Genomic DNA, 21,715 nt, shown 5'->3' on the forward strand with positions numbered 1-21,715 from the left:
GGGGAGACCTTATGTGATAGCAGATTTAGTCCAGTGGGCATTCAATAAGAATCCATGTGATATAGTATGAAAATAAAGACATGACATCACCAAGACTTCCTAATTTATACAAAAATGCAAGCCTTCTTGATAACTTATATCCTATATAAGCTTCTTACTCAAAAATACTTATGGCAATCTAGAAACTTATTTAGATTGAGAGATTGGGGCTTTTTTACTCTCCTATAGCACATAAGAATGTTGGTAACATTCCAGTCTCTTAGTTCCAAACTCTAGGAAAGGTAAAAAATTATACAAAATAAGAAATGCGTCAAGCTATGTGCTGTCCACAAGTTAGGTTATATTAATCTCAAAACAACACTGGGAAGAATTGTGTCACCATCATACAGAATAAGCAGAGTCACAGGTTAATTTACTAAGGTTAAGTGTCTAGTGATGCGCAGCTCCAGTATGATGCAAGGATTATTTTCCACCCTGGTGTCGACATCGAAGGTATGTACTCAGATCTGGAAAGGACCTTGAGAAGTCCTTGCTTCACACTTCTTTTTAGGCTCACAATAAAACCAGGACGGAAATAAGGATCTTTCCTGTTCCAAGTGTGGATTCAAAAGCTTCACTAAAGATCAAGCAAAACCCTCTTTTACACCCAGCAAGAACTGCCATTTGAGCTTCTTCTGAGTAATGCAGAGTACAGGTTTTTTTCCTCTAACCTACATTTTCGATTCACCTCCAGATGTAAAACTGATGGGGTGGTACAGGTTAGTTACCAGAGAAATAAAACCATTTACTCAGTCATAATGTGTTCCATCACACTCAGACATGTGGTGCTTTAATTGTTTCTCCTGTGAAATACCAACCGCAGACTTCTCAGTCACAATACAGGAGGGCAAACAAATGTTTTAGGAATGGAGAGGAAAACCATTTTCCTCAAGCAGGAATCAGAACCAGTGATAACCTAGGGGGCAAGCTATATTGCAGAACAGTACTTTTTTTTCCCTGCCCTACTCAGAAATGACGTTTTGTCAAGAAGTGAAATGTAAATCAGATGTAAAATGAAGAAATTTAAAGTATTTAAGATATTAGCCAAAGTAGACCCATCTTCTTCCCTTTTTTGATTATAATCTTGCAGACTTGCCACAATGACACTCTAAAACTGAGATGACATTTTTTTTCCAAGCCCAGATTTTTGCTTCCTCACAGCTTTTGCTTTTTAAGCTAAAAATTCTCTCATTCTTGGTACAATGAATTTTTTGCTAAGTAATTAAAAACCAATTGTGTTTAAACCTTTTGAGATAGTTGGTTTTATGCTGTCTAACTCAGAATTTGGTTTCTAAAACCTCAAATTTAGCATCTCAAGGAAGAATGGTATCTATGGCATGTTTGGAAAAAAATGTTTTGAAATGAAGTGATGGACATTTAAAAATAGAACTCAGAGCGCACAGCTTCCCTCCCATCTTTTTTCCACTGGGGGAGGAGAATGACACATCTGCGTTATGCTGCCACAACACTGCTGCTGTGATTCTACTGAGCTTCAGAATGGAGGGGAGCTACAAAGACCACTTGTAATTACAGTGTAGCTGCCACAACCATGCAGGCAGTTTCCAATTAACATACTCGAGATAGAACTAGAAACAGCCCGAACACCTGCCTAACACCTCACCGCCAGCGCCTTCCTTTCCTGCTCCCACCCCTCACATCTCTGAAATTCTACTGTACCCCTACCCATCAGGAGTTCTGCCCAACTGTGAGAGCTTTAATACAGCACCAGTGTCTTCCTCCATGACCGTTCTCAAGGAGTCTTTGGCTTAATTTTGGATTTCAAGAGTATTTAGGAATCAGAGAGCGACCAAGAGAATGTGGAATTTTGTGGGCTAGACTTGAAGACTGCTATTTACTCATTTTTTCCCCTTCTAAGAAAAGCTCGATGAAAATTCAAATAACTAACCTACAGATAAAATTTCAGAAGATAAAGCAATCCCTCAATAACTGCAAAAATTATTTTCTTGAAAATACTATATTTGGCAAAACCGTAATTGCAGTAAGAGAATTAGAGGGTGAAATCACACAATAAAAGGGCATTAAAATGTACCTTTTGAACCTCAGAGTAAATGAATGTTCTAAAAAACAACTGCTTCCAAAGCAAACTGATTTCACCCATGTAAGCATTCAATATTGACTAGAGGAAACATTTGCTTAGAACGCCATTATCAGTGTTCATGAAACATTACTGCTCAGGTTCTGTGTAGGCAAACGCTTCAAAGTTTAGTCAGTGGGCACCTGGTAGCTCTTTACAAATTCTTCAAATTCGCAGTTAGAGGATTCAAATCCACTGTGGTAGGAAGATGGACCACCAGGTCTCCTTCCAGAGAAAGACGTGCTGCCTCACTGCCGGCATTGTGGTCAGCAGATAGCTTCCTGCTATTGGCTCCCTCAGGCTGTCTCACCTAGAGAGGCCACCCTCAACTTGGCAGTATGTCCTCCCCAGGGCAGCCTGCCTCCAGTGACTGAGCCAAGCGGGCAGCACTGGCATCAGACCTCTGCAGCAGGTTGCTGAAAACTTTGTCAGGCCTGAACCACAGCTAGACATCTCCCTCAGCCCAACTTCTTCCCCCTTCCTTTCACAATGAACATCCTGGACCCCAAACTCTGGTCTCACTGTCCACTTCGAGAGAACGTAATCATTAGCACGTCTTTTCCATGCCCCTTCTCTCTCGCTCCATTTACTACAAATCTCAGGAAAATGCTGGGTATGCTCATCTTCTTGCATTATCATGGAACTTAAGAGCAAGCACACGTTTTAGGATCTCAACATCACTTTATTTAATGAAAGGAGGGAATATAAGTAGATTCCTCCCTGCATCATCTTACTTGGTACATAGAAGAGGTAATAATTACTGTTGAGCAATTCTTTTCTCTCTGAAGATTAAACTATACTTTGCCTATAAAATTACAAATATAAAATAGCGTTCATTCAAGCATGTATTCATTCATATTATTCAATACTGGGCACTTTCTACATGCCAGGCACAGGTGAAAAAGTACTGAAGAAAGTTCCCACTCTAGAGGATGGTGCATTCTAGTGATTGAGATAGGCAAGAGATAGAAATGAATACATTGCCAGGGTCTGGAGAGAAAAATAAAGCAAGGTGTGAGAATAGAGAATCATTGGAGAAGCATCTGTTGTTTCAAAACCACAGGTAGAGAGGAATTGCTATCATCCATAAATGGTTGGGATGGCCTAGTCACATCCACATTTCGTATACCAATTTCCTAGACAGAACATAACATTTTTGTTCTAGTGCAAAACTCATTGCATGCAACTTCCCTAAAATAATATTTCCCCTGCATCGTGAGTCCACCTGCTGCATCAAACATAAAATCTTAAATCTACGTTACTAACCTATATAGCAATTCTGTCCTGGGGAAAGAGCAGCCTAAGCCATCATAAGCTAGAGTCAGATACAGCTGTCTCAGGCAGATGGCTTTAGTGGGCAACATCATAAGCCTGCCAGATTTTTTAAAATATGAAAGGGTTTTCTGCCTCATTAGTACTTCATGGCTGACCATCCACAAACACCTGGTGTTCAGACTTCTTCCTCTTATGAAAATGCAACCATATACAGTCTTAGCTCGAAGGGGTTTATGTTATATCATCTTTGTCCAAAGAATCTAATACCTAGATAATTTATAAAGGCACAGGTAGGGGAGAACTTACATAGTTCAATTAAGGTGAAAAATTGAAATCAGGACCTACAGGAACTTAAGAGTAGTGGGTAGTGGTAGAAACAAATTAAATTACTTTAAGGCCTTCCCAATTCCCATACTACATTGTCCAGAGGGAATCCCAGGCTGCCTTTAGAGGTCTCTATTTATACCATCAGTGGAAGAATAAATAACACAAATGACAATTTTCTTCTGAGAATAATTGTATATTCATCTCTTTTGTTTTATTTCCTTATACTTTAGGACAACTTTGTTGTCATCTTCAACACATATAGGAATACTGAGCACCACAGTGTCTTTCTTAATGTGGGAATCAAATCTTACTTACCCTGCTGAACTCTCGTATGAGGGAAAGGGAAGTTTAGAGCAAACTTAATTCAGCTATTGTAGATTTATTAAGTTTTTTAAGAGTATACTATTCCAAGGTTATAAATTTCAGCTTTTGTATCTGTAAAAGGGAGATAACAACATCTCAAATTCTTCACAAGGTCAGTAAAGGATGTGTTTTAAAGTACAACTGACCCTTGAGCAATGTGGGAGTTAGGGGTGTGGAATCCCAATAACGGAAAACCTGGATATAACTTTTGACTCCCCCCAAATTTAACTTCTTCATTTTTTAAAATTAAAACAAACAAACTTTTTTTTTTTTTTTTTTTGACAGAGAGAGTGAGTGTGCATGTGCAAGTTGGGGGTGGGCAGAGGAAGAAGGACAAAGAGAATCTCAAAAAGACTCCCCACTGAGCACAGAGGCCAATGTGGGGCCTGATCTCATGACGTTGAGAACATGACCTGAGCCAAAATCAAGAGTCGGATGCTCAACCGACTGATCCACCCAGGTGCCCTCCAAAAACTTAACTTCTAATAGCCTACCGCTGACTGGAAGATTTACTCATTAATTAATACATATTTTGCATGCTATATGTATTAACTATTGTATCCTTACAATAAAGACAAAAGAAAATGTTACTGAAAAAAATCATAAGGAAAATACATTTCCAGTATTGTACTATATTTATTGGAAAAAGGTCCATGTTTAAGCGTATCTATGCAGTTCAAACCCATGTTCAAGGGTCAACTGTACTTTGAAAACTACAGAGTGATTTGCAAATGTACTGTTACAACTGGAGTTTATTTGTTTGGATTAAAATGTTAACACATTATTCTGATATCCTGTATCAGATTATATTATACTCTCAATTTTCAATTAAGCAATAAAAATACATTCATTTATTGGGCAACTTCTGTGTTACACCATGGAGAATATAAAAAATGATAGTTATCTCCTATAATCAAGGAGCTTATACAGATCAGATTTGAGAAGGGGAATGTGGGACGATGTGGTTCTGGGTTTTGCCAACAAATTTACTGAGCACTTTTTATGTGCCAGACATCATTATAAACGCCTTATATGTAGTAACTCTTTTAATCTTTAAAAACCCTATGAAAAGAAAACATTTTTATCCTCATTTTACAGATGCGGAAGATAAGGCACAAGAATTTGTGGAAACCTGCCCAAGGTCAGACATCTAGTAACTATTAAATGTATTGAAGTTAACTCACACATTTAGGCAAGTTAGCTACAACGTTACTCGTTAAGTTTTATTGCATTGCAAGTTGGGCAGAAAACAACAAATGTATCATTAACGATAACAAATAATGCCAACTAACAGTAAATGATAAATGAAGAGATCATCCTGGGATAGGATGGCCACCAAAGTCTTCTTGATATGAGCCCAAAGCTATATCCAAACTTGTTTGAAGAATTTAGACAAGAAAAATAAAGGGCAAATGAGACTATTATATTCTATACATACCTTTTTGGACAAGCAATAGGTATCACTTTACTGAAATATACAAATAGGAAAATACAAAAATCCCATACATACTTTCAAATATTTCATTGAGTGGGTTCTCATTTACAGACCAGATTTATTTCCTAATTAAAACAGAACAAACATTGACTTAAAGCACTGTCTGACTCCTATCCATACACCAGTCTTAAAATAATCTACTTAATTTCAAATAATTACCAATTAAATATTTTCTTATAATTGAGACCATTCAATACTAGCCACTTATAATGGAAAATAACTTGAAATCAAATAATGTCTTTCTATAATAAAAAATGACAAACTATTTTCAGCTTATGTGAGAAGCACTGTGTTGGTTTTTCATGGTGCAGACAGGAGGCTGCTCCACTTGCCCCTCTGGAGTTTTGTATTTGTTACAATTATAACATTTTATATATATGAAAAGAATTTTTTGAGAGCTACTTTTCACATGACACACAAAACAATGGCAAACATGGTTTCTACTTGTTTTAATTTCCAGCAGAACAAGTGTACTGATTGCTTGTTGGTCCTGTGTGTATCCCATGTTACTTACCAAACGATACGTCTGGGCCTTTAAGACATTGAGATCAATAAAGTTTTCTTCATTGTCTGTCTCCTCTTCCTTAGGGGAAAAAAAAAAAAAAAGTAAATAATTGTAAGAAGAATGTATTTCCAGTTTTTACATGCATAATACACTAAGTTCAACACAAAGACTAATGCAGGAAAGGGTATTTAAAAGCCTAGTGGTGTGCATAAAGTAGGGCATAATGTTATTAGCAGCTCATCTGTTTTTTGAGGTTTTGATGGTACCTTTTAAAATAGGGCCTTTTTATAGTCACTGAAAAGGGAAAAAAAAAAAACAAAAAAAACAGAAGGAAGGGCTGCTGCTGTAAAACTAGGGATAAAGAATCCCAAGAATAAAACAAGAGTGTTATGGTGAGTGCTATGAAGTATGTAAGCCTGACGTTTCACAGACCTGTACCCCTGGGGCAAATAATACATTATATGTTAATAAAAATAATAATAAAAAAAAGAATAAAACAAGAAACACTGAAGAGTGGTATATCTAAAAGAGAAGAGATAATGGAAGAAGTGAATGGCAATTTTGAGAACATGACTAAAATGGACAAAAATGAGGTTGACAGACACAGAATATCTTCACCTGCTCCCAGGACCAGTCCGATTAATGCATATTTTTGACATCTCATCTCTTACATGCTCAAGTTTGATAAATTAATAAGATTAGTCATTAGTACTGTTTGGCCCATGGCCCCTAAACCCTAACCTTGTATTAACTACTTAAAAGGATAGTTCAGGTATATTCCAAGCTGGTCCTGATCCCTGGGCCAACTGATATGGGGGGCAGGGTCAGAAGTGACCCTTGGAGAGGCAATCCCTTTCCCAACATACAAAAATGGAGTCTGGGGAGGTTCTAAAGCATGTAGAACAAAGAAAAAAAAAAAAAAAGCTCCCCTTTCTCTTCAAAGGTCTCTAGGTGGGTGAAACCAATCTAGTAAGGACTTAAGGACACGGTAAGACAGTGAATGGAACTTGGTCCTCAAAGGAAAAACAAAACAGTAAGTGTGTGTTATTTGGCAGACATTTCCACATATACAGTTCTACAAAGCTGCAGTGGGAGATTTCAAAGATAATCCTTATCTTCAAGAACTTAGATGTAAGAGTGGTTCTGAGACCTGAAGCATCAGCATCAGCATAAGCACCAGCAAGACCCAGGAGCCTGTTAGGATGCAGATTCTAAGGTTCTATCCCAGATCTACTCCGAAACTCGGGGGTGGGGACACTAAGGCAAGCTATGAGAACTACGCTAATCTTTGGGGGAATTGGAAAGATTTTATGAAATATGAAGCAATATAAATGCAGAGTATAAATACACTCAAGTGACGTTTACATTTTTTTACATTACTTTCTCAGAGAGGCAGGGCAGTGGAACACAGAGGTGTAGACAAAATTGATGGATTGTTTACATCTTAAATCTTAGCCATCAATGCAGATGCACACCTTTGAGATCCAGCTCAGTGTATTCTGTTTGCACTGCTGATGACCTACTTAACAACCAGAGTAAATGACTGAAGTGCCAATGACTCAATGCCCATGGAAGAAGAGACAAGTTTATTACGCTTTTATCATAACCTAATCAGTACTATTTACATAGGGAATCAATAAATACTCGTTGAATTAGTACTGGATTAAATGCTAATAGGTAAAAAGCTTTAATAGTAGGCAGTCAAAAAAAGGATTTATGTTACTAAATATTACTAAGAGAGCATTCAAAAGGAATTCAAATATAAACAGACTTAGAAAAAAGTTTCAAAATAAACTAAGAGGATTCTGATTTCAGTAATATAGAAGACACTCAATAATTTCCCACTATTTCTTTGCTTAATAAGTACTATGTACCCTCTTAATTCTCTAACTGCCAGTTACTAAGTATATGATTATATACAGCAGGTGAAAATGTTGTTTTGTGATCAATACTTCTTTTATCTTTTTTTAAGGAGTTATCAACGTGTCCTATCTTGACAAGTCTAAAATTGAAGGATTCTAATTTCTAGATGATTATAGCAGAACTTTACTCTGTCAGAAATAATTTTTTTCCACGCTTGAGCCACCGCACAAACTCTGGCAACAAAATAATGTAACATCCCACCATTCAAACGCTTTTTGGCACTCATCACCTTAGCAAGAGGGATGGGAGAGGTAATGAAGGGCTACTTAGACAACATGATGACAATAAGAAAGAAAGAAAAGGAAAAATTCAAGAGACTCGACATAAGGGAGCCAGCAGCCTCTTAAGGAAGACCTTCATTTTGGTCTAATGATAGTAGAAGGTCTTTACTGTACAGTTGGGAAGAAATGTGCAAAGAGGATGTTTTCTAGTTTGTTTCTCTAATTTACACACCTAATGATGCTGCTTTGGACTTTAAAAGTGCTCAGAAAAAAATGAGCTCTAATTTCTAAAAGATACATAGCAATTTGCTGACAGCTGATTATGAGTCAAATATTTAAGGAACACCCCACTTTGCACTAGTAACATGGAGATACAAAAAAATGCAAAGTTGGTTTCCATCCCTACAGAGTCTTCTTTCTGACTAGTAGGTTTTTGTACTTTTTTTCCCCCTGACTGGCAGTTTTGAGTTATATCCCTGAAGCTAAATGTCGATGCACTAGGACCAGGTTTCTATCGATAAACCATTAACTAATAAATACTTATTAAAAAGTGAAGATGAGGAAAATACTTCAGTAAAGTAAATGAGGTCAACGAATGGGAGTATGCAAGAACTTAACATTTTCTGAGCCTGAATGGGAAGATCTATTACACAAAGAATAAAGTCGAAACTCCTTAAAATGGCCAAAATGATCTGGACCTGGTCTATCTTTCCTGTGAATCTTAAACCACACACATGCATACATACACCATACTTAGGAAATCTGGCTCCAGTGGTCTCTAAGTTCCTTGATCAAGCTAAGCTCGATCCTGCCTCAGAGCTTATGTACATGCATTTCCACCAGGGTCTTGCTCAACAGGTGTTCAATAAAACACATGTGGAATGAATGAACATATACTTACCTTAACCTTTAAAATGTATCATTCTTTTAAAATATATCTTATAAATTGATTAATTTTACAATGGTCTTTTTCCTTCTATAAATAACAGAATTAGCTTTTTTCCTATTAATGGTTTAAAATATTTATACTGCTGGTAAAATTCAAGTTAAAAACTTTGACAATACAAAGAAGCATAGAAAAGGAAATAATCAGGGTGCCTGGGTGGCTCAGTCGGCTGAGCGTCTGCCTTCAGCTCAGGTCATAATTCCAGAGTCCCAGGATTGAGCCCTGTATCAGGCTCCCTGCTCAGTGGGGAGTCTATTGCTTCCTCTCCCACTTGTCCTCTCTCACTCGCTCTCCAATAAATAAAATCTTTAAAAAAAGGAAATAATCATCCATAACCCTTCTACCCATATATAACTAATGTTAACATATTATTATTTTTTCTTTTTTGTATATTTTACATACTTGGGTTTATGCATACAGCAGAAAATATCATCTCTATATCACTAACATTTCTTTGTAAACAATTTTTATGGCTACATAATATTCTACTATTTGGAAATAGTCTAATTTACTTAATGGTTAGGTTCAGCATTTGCTAGAAAACAATGTAGCATATAATAGCTTAATAAATTAGCTGAAATATAGAATATACTTATTATCTAATGATTTATTTACTTTTCAAAGATTTTATTTATTTATTTATTTATTTGAGTGCAAGCAGGGGGAATGGCAGAGGGAGAGAAGCAGGCTCCCGGCTGAGCATGAAGCCCAATGCAGGGCTTGATCCCAGAACCCTGAGATCATGACCTGAGCCGAAGGCAGATGCTTAAAAGGCTGAGCCATCCAGGCACCCCTTATCTAATGTCTGAAAAATTCACTTAGAAAATGTAATTGGTTTATGGCAATAAAATACACTTTAAAAAAGGGTTTTTGTCCCTACTATTTTAATTTCAGATCATAGGTATACTTTCTAAAATATCAGGGTCAATCTAGCTCTGGTTCTGAGAAAGTGCTTTTTTTTCCCTACCATGTTAATAGTTTAATCTGTTATAGAGACTTGATCATATGGTTTCACAATATGAATAGAATGTTAAGAATGGTCAAGGCCCAGATGCTGCCAAACAACTTAAAAACTGTTGGTATTTAAAAGTGTGGGTTTTTTTTTTTTTCCTTTTATTATTTATTTGACAGACAGATATCACAAGTAGACAGAGAGGCAGGAAGAGAAAGAGGAGGAAGCAGGCTCCCCGCTGAGCAGAGAGCCCGATGAGGGGCTAGATCCCAGGACCCCGGGATCATGACCCGAGCCGAAGGCAGAGGCTTTAACCCACTGAGCCACCCAGGCACCCTTAAAAGTGTTTTTAAAAACTCCTAAAGGATAGTACTTATCCTAATTTTAGAAGCATATAGGAGTTCCTGAGAAATGAACAGTGTTCTTACAAAGTAGAATATATTAATCCTAAACCCTACTATTCTTTTGTAAATTTTATATTATTTATGGCCTATTTTAAATCATGAATGGTTGCTAACAAACTATTTATTCATATAACTAGCAGTCCACTGTTTCCTGTTTACAGTTGAAGAACTTCTGCTACAATTCAGACTTCAATCTTTAGAAAACATGAGCATTAACTTAACTAATGGTCTAAACAACTGATACTTGGTACCCTATTTAAAAGCGTTTCTTCTCTAGAAACAATGAAATGAAATACATTCCTAAAAATGGAAGTCTGGGGGAATTAAGAGAAGGGAAAGGAATTCAAAGGTAAAAAGAAACAAAAAGTTCAGTAGCACACATACCACAAATTCTTCATCCACTTTATTTAATGTTAATTCTGCATCATCTTCTGGGACAGTTTCTTCTTCTAATTCTTCCACTGGGTATATTGGTCTAAAATAATAAGGCTTAGTATGTAATAAGAGTTAAAAACTAAACATTCTAGCAAGACAAAAAGGTAAATGTGAATTTTAAGAATTCCCTCTATTGCAGATCTTGTCCTTTTTTACTATGCCCCCTTTCATAATCACTACTACATGTTTGATGTATACTTTTGAAACTTTCTATTTTTAGTTATGTTAGTTATGTTAGTTGTGTTAGCTCTATGTAAAGAAGCAAAAATGTTCATCTCCAAATTTAAAGAATAAATATACACAATTGGGATGATAAAATGCATATTGTTATCCAACATTCTTTTTCACTAAGTTACCACATTTAAGTACATATACATTTTTCTCTTTTTTCCCCCTACACCTGCACTATTCCACTGAACAATAGTACCATAACTAATTTAACTAGAAACAGCCTGAACATTGAGGTGGTTTCTAGTTTTTTTTACTAAACAAAAAATCATCCTTGTACATTCATCATTATGTCCATCATTTAGAATAAATGTATATAATAGCTGGGTCAACAACTTTGTACATTTTATTGTTTTTCCATATGTTCCAAAAGCCAATTTCCATAATGTTACCCTAATTTACACCCCCAACAACAGTGACTCCATTTCCATATGTTCACAAATACTGCAAACAAACTTTAATCTTTGCCAATCATTTAAGTGAAAAATCTCTTGTTTTAATTGCATTTCTTTAAGAGAGTAAGTGAACACCTTTTCAAGTTTTAATTGGTTACTGGTGTTTCTTTTTCATTGAAATGACTATTTATGGCCTTTGCCCTTTTGTATATTAAGAAAATTAATACTTTGCCTAACTTGTATTAAAAATATTCCCAGTTTATCACTTAAAATTTTGGCTATTCAGGACTGTTACAATTCTTATTACATAGATTTGGCAACTTTTCCTTGCATGGATGATAGCAGTTTTAACATCATATATACAAGGTTTTCCTTCACATGACACATCCCACCCCTCTTTGACCTTTTAGTACTCCTACAGTTTCATTTTTCACATTTACATCGTTGACCAATTTGAAATTTATTTTGATGGAATAAGAAGGGTTCCAGCTTTCTTCTAAATCTAATCAGTGGTCCTAACACTAAGTATTGAACAACCATTTCTCCAACAAGATTAATGACATGTATTTCCCATATTAAAAATACCTGAAAATATTTAGGTTTATTTCTAGAAACTCATTTAAAAATCTATACCTCAGACATAATGATAAAATATAAAAATCAACATTTAATATTAAGGAAAGAAAGTACTGAGAACCAAATCAATCTTCTTAAGGAATAAGTTCTCTATTTCATTAATTAGAATTTGAGACTACCTCAAAAGCAATGTTCTTCTAGGATTTGCTTTGACATATTTAATATATAAAATAATCATCTATAAATATATAACTTCTAGGGGCGCCTGGGTGGCTCAGTGGGTTAAAGCCTCTGCCTTCGGCTCAGGTCGTGATCTCAGGGTCCTGGGATCGAGCCCCGCATCGGGCTCTCTGCTTGGCGGGGAGCCTGCTTCCTCCTCTCTCTGCCTGCCTCTCTGCCTATTTGTGATCTCTCTCTATCAAATAAATAAATAAAAAAAAATGTATATATATATATATAACTTCTATGTAATTTACATATTACATAGCTGACATACTATCTGATGCCTACTTTCAATATTTTCCCTCTATTCTTCCCCATGTATTTTAACAGTCCTTATAAATTATTCAAATCACAATACATGGTCAAGAATTAGATATGCCTAGAAACAAAGGAAGTACAAAACTGAATACTGGTTGAGATATTAATCACTTCAGGTGAATTTAGAATACATTGGGCAGTAAATTTAATAACATCTAAAAATGCCAAAATGGAGTAGCACATCTCCTAACTTTTCTTCGAGTCTAATAAGGAAGTAATGTGAATCCATATAGTTATTTCTTATACTGCACTAACTGGTAATATTTAGGCTGAAGCATATGAAATTGCCATTTTTTAGTTCAATCACAGGTGAATATCAGCAATTTCATATGGTTCAAGTTGATGATGACCTAAGTCAAGTACATTTTTTAAAAGTACTTATTAATAAGAGAATAGATTATTTACATGAGAATGTAATTGAATATACATTAAGATATTAACAGGGAACAATATATACACCTTTCCAAAGAAATTTTTTCTCATCCCAAAGTACTGCTTGCTCAGGTTTTGCCTAAATAATGCTTTCCACAATCTCTAACCAGTCAATAAGTCCAATCTTCAAAGAACCAAAATTATGTATTTCCTAACTATATCTTATATAAATTGATAGTTTCTGAATATTTTATTCTCTTATCCATGTGATTAACATTTATTGAGCATCTATGATATACAAAGTGCTATGCTAACTGCCATATTTTGAGTACATATGAAGAGTTCATAGTTTCTTGCAAGAAAGCCAAACCTGTAAAAAACGATTTCAATACCATGGGATAAATACAAGCACAGAATTATAAACAGATCACTCTCAAGTCAGACAAAGAAGCAATGTATAGTGCCTAAGAGAGTGTCAGGTGGATTCTTCAGGTGGCTATTATTCTTGCCCAGTATCTATAAGCAAAAGAGAAAAATCCCATTTAAAGTATATTAATTTCCATTTTTTCCTTAAATCTGCAGCTATCAATTACCCCCATGTATAACTATCTTTGTGTGTATAAGTAGACTTTGAAAAAATTTCCTACATTGACGAAGATACTCAGTTAAACCTTTAATAATTATATATTTGAATTGGGAAGGGGCATGATAAAATCAGAACTGGTTGTGAATATACCAGATATTCCAATTTTGTCTATGCAGACATTTCTAATCACCTGTGGCATTTTCCGTTTAGAATAGTCAAGAGGAAATGCTTCTTGTCAGTTCAATTAAATAGCTCTGAACCCATGGGGGAAAAAGCTATCCACATAAAAGTACTATTGCCAGGTTAGGTAATGTTTACCTTTTCCAGGTGAAACCAATATATTTTAATGCTTCTTCTGCTAAACAGTCAAGAACATAGCATACATGTTCTCCATAACCTGACTTTAATTTTGAAGGAGGAAAATCTGCAGTTCTGCCCTGAAATACAAAAGAAAAACAGGGTATTACTTGTTATTTATATTCCAAATGTCAAAATATTTTAAGCAAAGTACTACTGAATAAATGTATCACTTCTCTACTTTTCAAATAGGATTTAAAATAACTGTTATTATATTGCTTCTTAGAAATCCATCTTTTTAGTCCATTGATACATAAAAACTACAGGAAAATGAAGACATTTTATTGTCAAAGGTATCAAATTGAAAGGCAATAACCTCATGATAGAACAAGTAATTGATCCTGTTAGGGTGAAAAAAGACCACTACTGCCTCGGTATCCTACTGTTAAACAATCATAGGAAGGACAGAGTGAATCACTTGTCAAAAGTTAATAACATGTGTGCCAAAAATTCTTACTGCCTGTCCCTCAGGAAAAGTCAGAAATGAAAAGTACAACTGCTATCATGGTCTATTAAATCAAAGCTCCCTTTCAAAATACAGTGTTTCAACTTCCTACTAGCATTTTTTAGAAGGAAAACTAAGTATCCAAATAATATACTTCTGAGACATAACAAGATTAAGAAAAAGTATTATTACTTTCAGCTATAAAGAGTACATTGAACATTTTTAGAAGTAGCATTAATATTATAATACCAAACATTCTGAGGTTTTATCTGAAAAATCCAGATATAATTTTATATATGTATGTGTGTGAATAGACATAGTTATTCACAGAAAATTAATCTAGAAGGGTAGCATCTACACTGAATAACCAATATTAAAATTCAAAGCTTGACAACATTCTGAAAGAAGAGAGTTGTTTACACTTACAAGTGATCGAAGCTCAGATAATATGTTAGATATAGTTGCATTAGGGTCATCATATTCTTGAGGTTGCTCAAAGGGGCGTCCTGCTTTGTTAATCAGCCAAGCAGCAAGAGTGCAAAACATGTAGAACTGTTCACCAGGGTTGGTAGGCAGTGCAAAATAGTGTCTGTTTCAAAACAAGGTGGGGAGGATGGAATATGACATATTGCAAACAAGTCTATAGCAACTAAATGGACTAAGTTCAAAATTGCTAAAGAACATTTTTTTTAATGGCTTTAAAATCAAAAGACATTTATAATTCACTCTGAAGTTTCTGGTAATCCACAACACTCATATTCAAGTTTTTAATCAATAGAACTAGAGCAATTACTACTATACACAAAATATTAGATCAAAGATCTTAACACCCAGTAAATGCAGGGCATGTTAAAAAACTGATCGATCATGTACAACTTTTGCCAGTATTATCTACATGTCAGGAATAATGAATAAGAGTACCTCTTGAAAATGGTAACTGGGAATTAAGAGAATTTCAGACTTTGAAAAAAAAGACTCTAATGATTAATTACTATGCATTTTTACAACATCACTGGTATCTTTACATACTGTTCCTTACACATTAGTTATGTTAAACAGTTGTTCTCATCTTGGCTGCATATTTGAAATACCCGAGAAGCTCGTTGAACTATTGCTACTGGACAAAACATTGCTTCTTCCCTTACAAATTAAATCAGAACTTCTGGGGGTAAAGCCCCAGTACAAGTATGTTTCAAAAGCTACCTAGATGGTTTTAAGGTACCAGGATTAAGAACCACTGAGTATCACATCCACAGTCTAACAAACATTTGTTGACTTTTGCTCAATCCCCTAGCCAGGAGGCAAATAGTCCTACAAAGATCAATGTACGATTTATACTTAAATAGGTTAAGAATAAAACTTGCCAACAATATTCAAGTCGGTTTGATCAAAGATCTGATTTTGTTTTATGTGCAATTATTAATTTTTTGTGCCATTTATAATTTTATTTATGGCTATTATAACTATTTTTCATAAAAATCAGCAGTCTACTCTTTCATGTTTCCCAAACTTTTTCCTGCAGGGTAGTGCAAATGTTCTAAAAGATAACAGGTAGCTGGGAAGAAAAAGGTCAGGAAGTCCTTCCAGGCATATGTGCACAACGCTTTCAAAGTACCCACTGCTGAAAACTCATCTTTTTTTTTCCAGGCTGTTACCAACTCCAGAACAGAGGACTGAATACTGACAGATCCTCCAGACACAGGGCAGTGGTTCTCCAACTTGAGCATGCATCAGAATCACCAGAAAGGCTTGTTAAATAGACTTCTAGGCTCCACCCCTAGAATTTCTAATGCAGTATACCTGGAAAGGGACTGTGGCCTTGCATTTTTAATAAATTCTCAAGCCATGCTACTGCTCATCTGACAACCACAGTCTGGGAACCATTAAATTTGCCACACAAATCCATGATTTAAAATATCCTGGATTATAGCACAGAAGTTATACCAGTAGAAACTTTAGGCCATTTTCTTTTAGTCTGAAAATACACTTGGGAACAAAAATGCATTTTTATCATAGAAAATGTTGGTTGTTTATATTATCCTGATTGATTCATTGAAGTAATAACTCCCAATCCCCAAATTCCTATCATAGATCAAGCAACACTGCCTTTTCCTCTAACTATTTTCTCCTACTCTGGACTGGCTTAGCAGTATGGGCAGTTTACATAGAGCCTACATATCCTAAAATTCAAGTTATTGGAAGAGAGCAAGGAATGAAATCAAAACTGTCGAGGGAAATTATTTAAGCCAAGGTACAGCCATTAAAAGAAAGTATTACAGATTTTTTTTTTAAAGATTTTATTTATTTATTTGACAGAGATCACGAGTAGGCAGAGAGGCAGGCAGAGAGAGAGGAAGGGAAGCAGGCTCCCCGCCGAGCGGAGAGCCCCATGCGGAGCTCGATTCCAGGACCCTGGGATCATGACCTGAGTTGAAGGCAGAGGCTTTAACCCACTGAGCCACCCAGGCGCCCCAAAAATATTACAGATTTTTAATCTAAGTTGCATTTTACACAATAAACAACGTTAAGTATTAACTTATTTATCTGTCACTAAGCTACACTGATTGTGAGAAAAAGTGCTAGCTGTGCATAACCCTCGACAACTAATGGCACTTTTCCCGACCAGAACAAAGGCAGAACTTTAGGTTGTATGATAGACACAGTTCTTTCAGTTGTCATTTTGTCTTTTCCACTTCTTAGCTTCTGAAAGTACTGTTATCACAAAGGTAGAAGTCTTTTAAAACACAGCAATTAGTCAACAAGTTTACTAACTTCATATAAAGTCAAGCAAGGTCCTAGGTACCCAGAGTTACCAGTTGTAGGGACAAATTATCGCAAAGGAAAACAAAAGCTAGAAATAGAGCTAAAATGGTAACAGTATTCATCTTTGGGGATGAGATTATGGGTCATATCAGTATTTTCTACGCACTTCCTTGTGTTTTTCTGAGTCCTCTACAACAGGTACTTTTATAACTTTTATAATCAGAAAAAAACAGTTTGTGTTTTGTGGAGGGGTGTGTGTGCTTTAAAGACTAAGAAAGCCAAGCCGTCTTCCGGTTCTTTCAGCGATTCTGAAACTTTACTCTCTAAAAAAATACCAAAGCTAAACTCGGTGAGCTCCGAGGCCTCTGTCGCCAAGTTTGGGGTGCAGTGCCCTTTCCTGGCTACGAAGATGGAGGCAAGCGCTAACTCGCGTTCAAGGTTCCCCAGGAGGCCGGAGGAGGCATCTCCCCGGGGTCTGGCCGGCACCCAGGCGCTGGAGGACGAGGGCACCCACCTGGACGGGGGCTTCAGGTTGTTCTTCCGGAGGAGGTCCTCCTCGTAGTGGAGCAGCTTCAGCTTCTCCACCAGGTCCTCCATCACCACGAACATGTGGTAGGCCGCGCCGGGCCCCCGCTCCACGACCACCTCCCCTGCCCCTTCGCCGCGGGACCGAGACACTCCATCTTCCAAACCTGATGGCGTGACCACTGCCGCGGCGGCCGCCATCACAAAACAGGCAGAAAGCGCCCGGCGTGGGCTCCGGCCTACAGTCCTCGGCGGCCTTCGCCGCCTGAGCTGCCGCAGCCAGGACCGCCGCGACCGGTTACCAGGCGACCGCCGGGCAACCCGTCACCAGGGAAACTAGACTCCGCCCACTTCCCCGCCCACGTTCCTTCTAAATTCCCTCCAACCAGGGCGGGCTTTCTGAACTACGTCACGCGGGGCCCGCACCCTTCCCCCGCCCCTGGGGAGGAGGTGGCTGGGACGTAGTCCCACCCCCTCGTGGGGGCGTGGCGCTCCTCCTCCAAGTGGGGCCGCGCCTCCAGGCAGAGGAGGGGAGGAAGGAGTTTCTGTGGCGCGCTCCCGGGGGTTGTTAGCTGGTTTGGGGCGGGCTCGGCCTGGTGGTTACCCGCCGCAGCTGAGCTGGTATCCGAGTTAGCGGGTAGCGCTGAACAATATAAGGGGTAAGGAAGACTCCCACTGCTGTGTTTTCACTATTCTCAAAATTGAAAGTTTTCACGGTTGCAAAAATAGTGGATATCGTAGGTTTCCCTTTGGGTCAGGAACTTTCCAACAACAGGTTTCTGTATTTGCTGTATTTAACGGAATATGATAAACCTTGAAGTATTATAATTCTCCCCTGTTATTCTGGCGCTGGAACAAGGAAGGGGTGGGGAAAAGAAGGGAAGAGGATGAGCAGAAAGGAGGTACTGGGAAGGATTTGTTCTATCTCTGAAACAAGAATTCTAAATTCACATCCTGCTGGTTTCAAGCCCATTACATGTTGCATAAAATTTGGGGGTTCCTTGTTAAAATCAACAAAATAAAGGGGATTATCTTGAATTTCTCTGCAGGACAGCTCTAAGTGTGGCTAAAGAGAGGTACTACTGTACCCTGCAGCTATTAGGAAAACAAGAAAGGTGACATAACTGACCCACAGCTTTGCAGTCCTCAAAACAGGTTTGTGTGTCAAGCAGTTTTCCAAAATGCAGCATAAAATATGAGGTAAGTGGTAGATGTGTGGAGGTTTCATGGGAGAAGAGAATGTGTGGGAAGAGACTGGAAATGTATTTGTGTTTATGATGTCATTTGAGGGAGATCTCTGATGTTATACCTGCTACTAGAGGACAGAAGAGTCACATTTTTTTTGACATAACTGAAGTTTTGAAATTTATCTAATATATTTTTGTTTTTGTTAGAAAATGGGTGGAGGAGCACTTTTCATTTTACTATCCGTCTAACTTCTTTCTGATCCTAGTAAAGTTATTAAAGCGAAAAATCAGAAAGACAAATATCTTCTAACATTTACCAAAGAAAGGAAATACATAAAATAATTTAGAAGATAACCAAAGGGAAGGGCCACAGAGAGTTGCTTTTTAAATAAATAATGTTACTTTCCTACTGCAAGTCATTAGCCAGCTGCTTTTAATAAAGATAGGTTGGAAAATTGGCTTTGACTGTACCCTACTGCAGATTTGGCCTTTTTCTTTGCTTCCTCAGAAGAGTGTTTCTCACCCATGCATTCCCCACCCCAGCCACCACATTTGGGGGTGAGGGATATTGTAGTAAGTCTGTTTAACTTTCAGAGTACAAGATAGATATATAGCTTTTTACAATTGGAAAAGAAAAGTGAAAGCTCAGAGGCATACTTTGTGATGCTTGGTTAGTCAACAAGCAACCGTTGGCTGTTTAAAGGATACTCAAAAAGGTTTCAGACTTTACAGGTAAATTGGTTCCAGGGAGATATTCACTCAAGTCATTCTACCTGCATAAGATGTTTTGACATTTTCAGAAAGTTATATATAGCGCTCAAGATGAAATAGCCAAACATTGTATTTTGGCTGAGAAACCCTCCAACAACATATGTGTTTTGACTAGGGGGAAAAAAAACCCCACCTGTCCCAGAACCTAGCCATTTTCTTCCCCAGCACAATACTGATGCATCCGGGCTTGAAAGCAGTATGAAGAATTGTTTCTCCCCTTCATTGTTGTGAAGGAGAAAAAAGACTAAAATATAAAGTGTGCCACGGTAACTGTGACACAGAAAGAATAAAAGAAAGGAAAAGCCAACTGTTCAACATTTTGTGTTTTCTCATAGAAAAAAAGATGGGAAACAATACTGAAATGTCATTTCATTTTTATAAGGCCTGGGGATGAGGTTTGCTGAACCTTTGTTTCCCATCATAGTTGATAACACTTCTCTTTCCCTGCTGGAAGTATTTCCTTCTCTCGTGTGAGAATGCACACTGAAACCCTCTTCCAGCTCTTTCAGCCACTTGGAAGCTGTGGGGTACATTTTTGTTCATAGTTTTGCTGGACTAATTCCCATGTTGACCAAGGAGTTAGACAAGGGCTTGAAGAGAAAAGAGTGTTGAGGCATGTGCATTCCTCCTTTCAGGAATCTTGGGAGATTTATCTCTGACTCTATGTGTTGACCACAATTAATAGCCAGGCTTCTGACAGGGACTTTTATCTCTTACAAACTGTGAGATGATTGGAGGTAATTTTTAAGGCCCTTAAGATCTTTTGTGACTGAATGGGCTAATCTCTGGAAACTGAACGGTACTCTGATCAAAGGGAGATTTAAAGTAAATGGATTTCCTGAAAGATGCTGAGCAAGGCTGGCAGTAAAAAGGAGGCAGGTTCGAAGGTGGAGGAAGGCTTTCCAGCTGCATCTCCAGATATAAGAACAAGTCCTTCAAGACTGGGTGGGCATGCTTAAAGAGCAAACCTGCTTTGCATTATAAAATGACTTCAAGATGTTAAAAACTTAGAAAATCACTAATTGAATAAAACTTTCTTAGCCTAATAGAAAATGTATGCCAAAAATCCAAAAAGAAAAAGGTCACGTTTAAATGTGAAGCATTAGAGGCGATGTTTTTTAAAGTTAAGACCAAGATGAAGATACTCACTTTTCTAAACCATACCAGAGATCAGAACTAGAACGCTGGATAAAAATTGGTAAGTATTGCAGAAGAAGAAACTGTTGCAGGTGATATGATTAAGTAAAAAATTCCAAGGGAATCTACAGACAAGTTATTAAGACAGCTCAGCAAGTTTGCCTGACTAGTTACTAGTACTAATTACTAATAATAAAAGTGTTTATTAGTATTTACTATTAATAAAAGTCTAGTTACTACTAAAGAAAGGTTACTAGAAAAACAAAAACCTCAAAAGTAAACCATATACAGCACACAGGAATAAGTGTATCATTATCATTATGGAGAAATTGTTAAACTTTACTGAAAATCATAGAACAATCCAGATAGGGATATGATATTCATGAATGAGAAAAATTAATTATCTTTGCCCAATCTTTAAAGTCAGTACACTTTTGAATAAAATTACAAGAAGGCTGATATATACTGAATTTGAACGCTGATACTGAAAATCATATGTAAATGTATATTTATTTATTTTATTTTTAAGATTTTATTTATTTATTGACAAGAGAGAAGCAGAAAGAGAGGGAATACAAACAAGGGGAGTGGGAGAAGCAGGCTTCCAGCTGAGCAGGGAGCCCCATGCTGGGCTCAGTCCTAGGACCCTGAGATCATGACCTGAGCGGAACGCGGATGCTTAACGACTGAGCCACCCAGAAGCCCCGATGAAAGTAAATTTAAAGAAGACTGGGGAGGGAATCATGATAATCAGATAGTGGTTTCATCATCGAGGTATAACTTAAAATAATGACATCACAGGAATAAATAGAAAATAGAAAATCTGGAAATTCAGTATATGACAAAACTGGTG

At 37.1% G+C, this 21,715-nt stretch overlaps 2 protein-coding genes across 2 annotated transcripts in view; one reads left to right on the forward strand and one right to left on the reverse strand.

Moving 5' to 3' along the window:
- Positions 1 to 18,084, reverse strand: part of IFT57 (intraflagellar transport 57) — a 53,467-nt gene extending 35,383 nt beyond the window's left edge. Inside the window, exons 1-5 of the mRNA XM_032852122.1 lie at positions 17,757 to 18,084; positions 14,906 to 15,068; positions 13,996 to 14,114; positions 10,930 to 11,020; positions 6,109 to 6,177 (exon numbers count right to left, since the gene is read on the reverse strand). Of these exons, the coding sequence (XP_032708013.1) occupies positions 6,109 to 6,177; positions 10,930 to 11,020; positions 13,996 to 14,114; positions 14,906 to 15,068; positions 17,757 to 17,968 (654 nt within the window). The 5' untranslated portion in view covers positions 17,969 to 18,084. The remainder of the gene's footprint in view (positions 1 to 6,108; positions 6,178 to 10,929; positions 11,021 to 13,995; positions 14,115 to 14,905; positions 15,069 to 17,756) is intronic.
- Positions 18,085 to 18,356: 272 nt separating this feature from the next.
- HHLA2 (HERV-H LTR-associating 2) overlaps positions 18,357 to 21,715 on the forward strand; it is a 132,941-nt gene continuing 129,582 nt past the window's right edge. The window contains exons 1-2 of the mRNA XM_032852123.1: positions 18,357 to 18,426; positions 18,817 to 18,967. The gene's annotated coding sequence lies outside the window, so the exon portion shown is untranslated. The remainder of the gene's footprint in view (positions 18,427 to 18,816; positions 18,968 to 21,715) is intronic.

Source organism: Lontra canadensis, unplaced genomic scaffold (genome assembly GCF_010015895.1).
Source record: "Lontra canadensis isolate GAN:19392208 unplaced genomic scaffold, GSC_riverotter_1.0 scaffold6, whole genome shotgun sequence".
NCBI lineage: Eukaryota > Metazoa > Chordata > Mammalia > Carnivora > Mustelidae > Lontra > Lontra canadensis.